The sequence below is a fragment of the Manacus vitellinus genome, unplaced genomic scaffold, assembly GCF_001715985.3.
Source record: "Manacus vitellinus isolate BGI_N305 unplaced genomic scaffold, ASM171598v3 scaffold_14_pilon, whole genome shotgun sequence".
In the NCBI taxonomy this organism is placed as follows: domain Eukaryota; kingdom Metazoa; phylum Chordata; class Aves; order Passeriformes; family Pipridae; genus Manacus; species Manacus vitellinus.
This window is the reverse complement of record NW_021939063.1, coordinates 14,817,991-14,819,275: the sequence shown is the minus strand read 5'-3', so window position 1 is coordinate 14,819,275 and position 1,285 is coordinate 14,817,991. Positions and strand designations below refer to the sequence as shown.

The 1,285-nt window shown below is 63.0% G+C and overlaps 1 protein-coding gene across 1 annotated transcript in view; it reads right to left on the bottom strand.

Moving 5' to 3' along the window:
• Window positions 1-106: 106 nt before the first annotated feature.
• ABHD14A (abhydrolase domain containing 14A) overlaps window positions 107-1,285 on the bottom strand; it is a 2,964-nt gene continuing 1,785 nt past the window's right edge. The window contains exons 2-4 of the mRNA XM_008921239.3: window positions 1,265-1,282; window positions 714-949; window positions 107-486 (exon numbers count right to left, since the gene is read on the bottom strand). Of these exons, the coding sequence (XP_008919487.3) occupies window positions 304-486; window positions 714-949; window positions 1,265-1,282 (437 nt within the window). The 3' untranslated portion in view covers window positions 107-303. The remainder of the gene's footprint in view (window positions 487-713; window positions 950-1,264; window positions 1,283-1,285) is intronic.

Genomic DNA, 1,285 nt, shown 5'->3' with positions numbered 1-1,285 from the left:
AAGGGGCGGGGTACAGGCAAAGCGCGCAGGGCACCCTCCTGCCCCACGCTAGAGAGATGGGGCTGGAACCGGGGGAGCCCCGCGGCGCTTGGGGACACACGCAGAAAACAGAGCAGCATCAGTTTATTGGCCTCGTGACAGGCGACACTCTGTCCTGCCAGCGAGGGACACCTCGAGTCCCCACCCCTGCCACCCTGGGGCCACCCCAACAGGGAGCAGCACCCCTCACACCAGCTGTGTGTGCCTCCCAGTCCCTCGGATGCCCCAGCCCCTGTCCTCTGCTCGGCAGGGAGGAGGTGGTGCTCACTTCAGCTGGTGCAGGAAGCCCAGCAGAGCCCGGTGGAAGTCCTCAGGCTTGTCCAGGTAGCAGGCATGGCCAGCACCAGGCAGGATGACTACATGGTGCTCAGGGAGATGCTGGAGGTTCTGCAGGGCCTGGGGAGCCAGGCCTGTGTCGCGGTCACCATACAGGATCAGGGTGGGCGTCTTGGGAGAGAGAAAAGCAGAACTGTTGTCAGAGGGGTAAATGGCCACTGCGCTTCCCCTGGGCTGTGCCCACCTCCATGCATCACCAGGGGGCTGCAAAGCCAAGGGGAGGCAGGTGCCAGCTCCCCCATGAGCAGGGGGGCACAGGTCCCCCTCACTCACCCCTACAGCCAGAGGCTCAGCAGCACCCAGGGGAGCCCCCCAAGGAGCCCAATGACACATCTCACCTGGACCCGCCGGTACTGCTCAGCAGTGTAGTCCTTGGTGCCCACGGGCGCAATGGGCACGAAGCCGGACAGCCAGTCTCCATGCTTCAGCAGGAAGGGCAGGGAAAAGCGGCCACTCATGGAGGGGCTCACAAGAACGGGCCTCCGCATGCCCAGCTCCTGGAGAACATGGTCCAGGAAAGCCACTCTGCCCTGTGCTGTCACTAATGTCTCCACTGGGGGCGAATCCCCGTAGCCTGGCATGGGGAAGAGTGTGCAGGGTGAGCAGGGGGCATTGTGCAATCTCCACTGCTCTCTCCCCACCAAGTTCAATGGCTTGGCAAAAAATGGGCACCTGATCAAGCCCTAGTGGCTGTACAGCCCAAGCCTCACACCAGCCTCACCACGTGATGGAGACCAACGCCCCAGGGCAGAGCCAAATCCCAGGCACACTGCCCCAGGGATCTGTCTAGCTATCCAGAGCCCTCTCTCCAAAATGCTCCAGAGCCCAGCTGAGGCCAGGGGCTGGAGCTGCCCAGAGGGATCAACTAAACACAGTGCCATGGTCCTACCGGGCAGATCTATTGCGACTG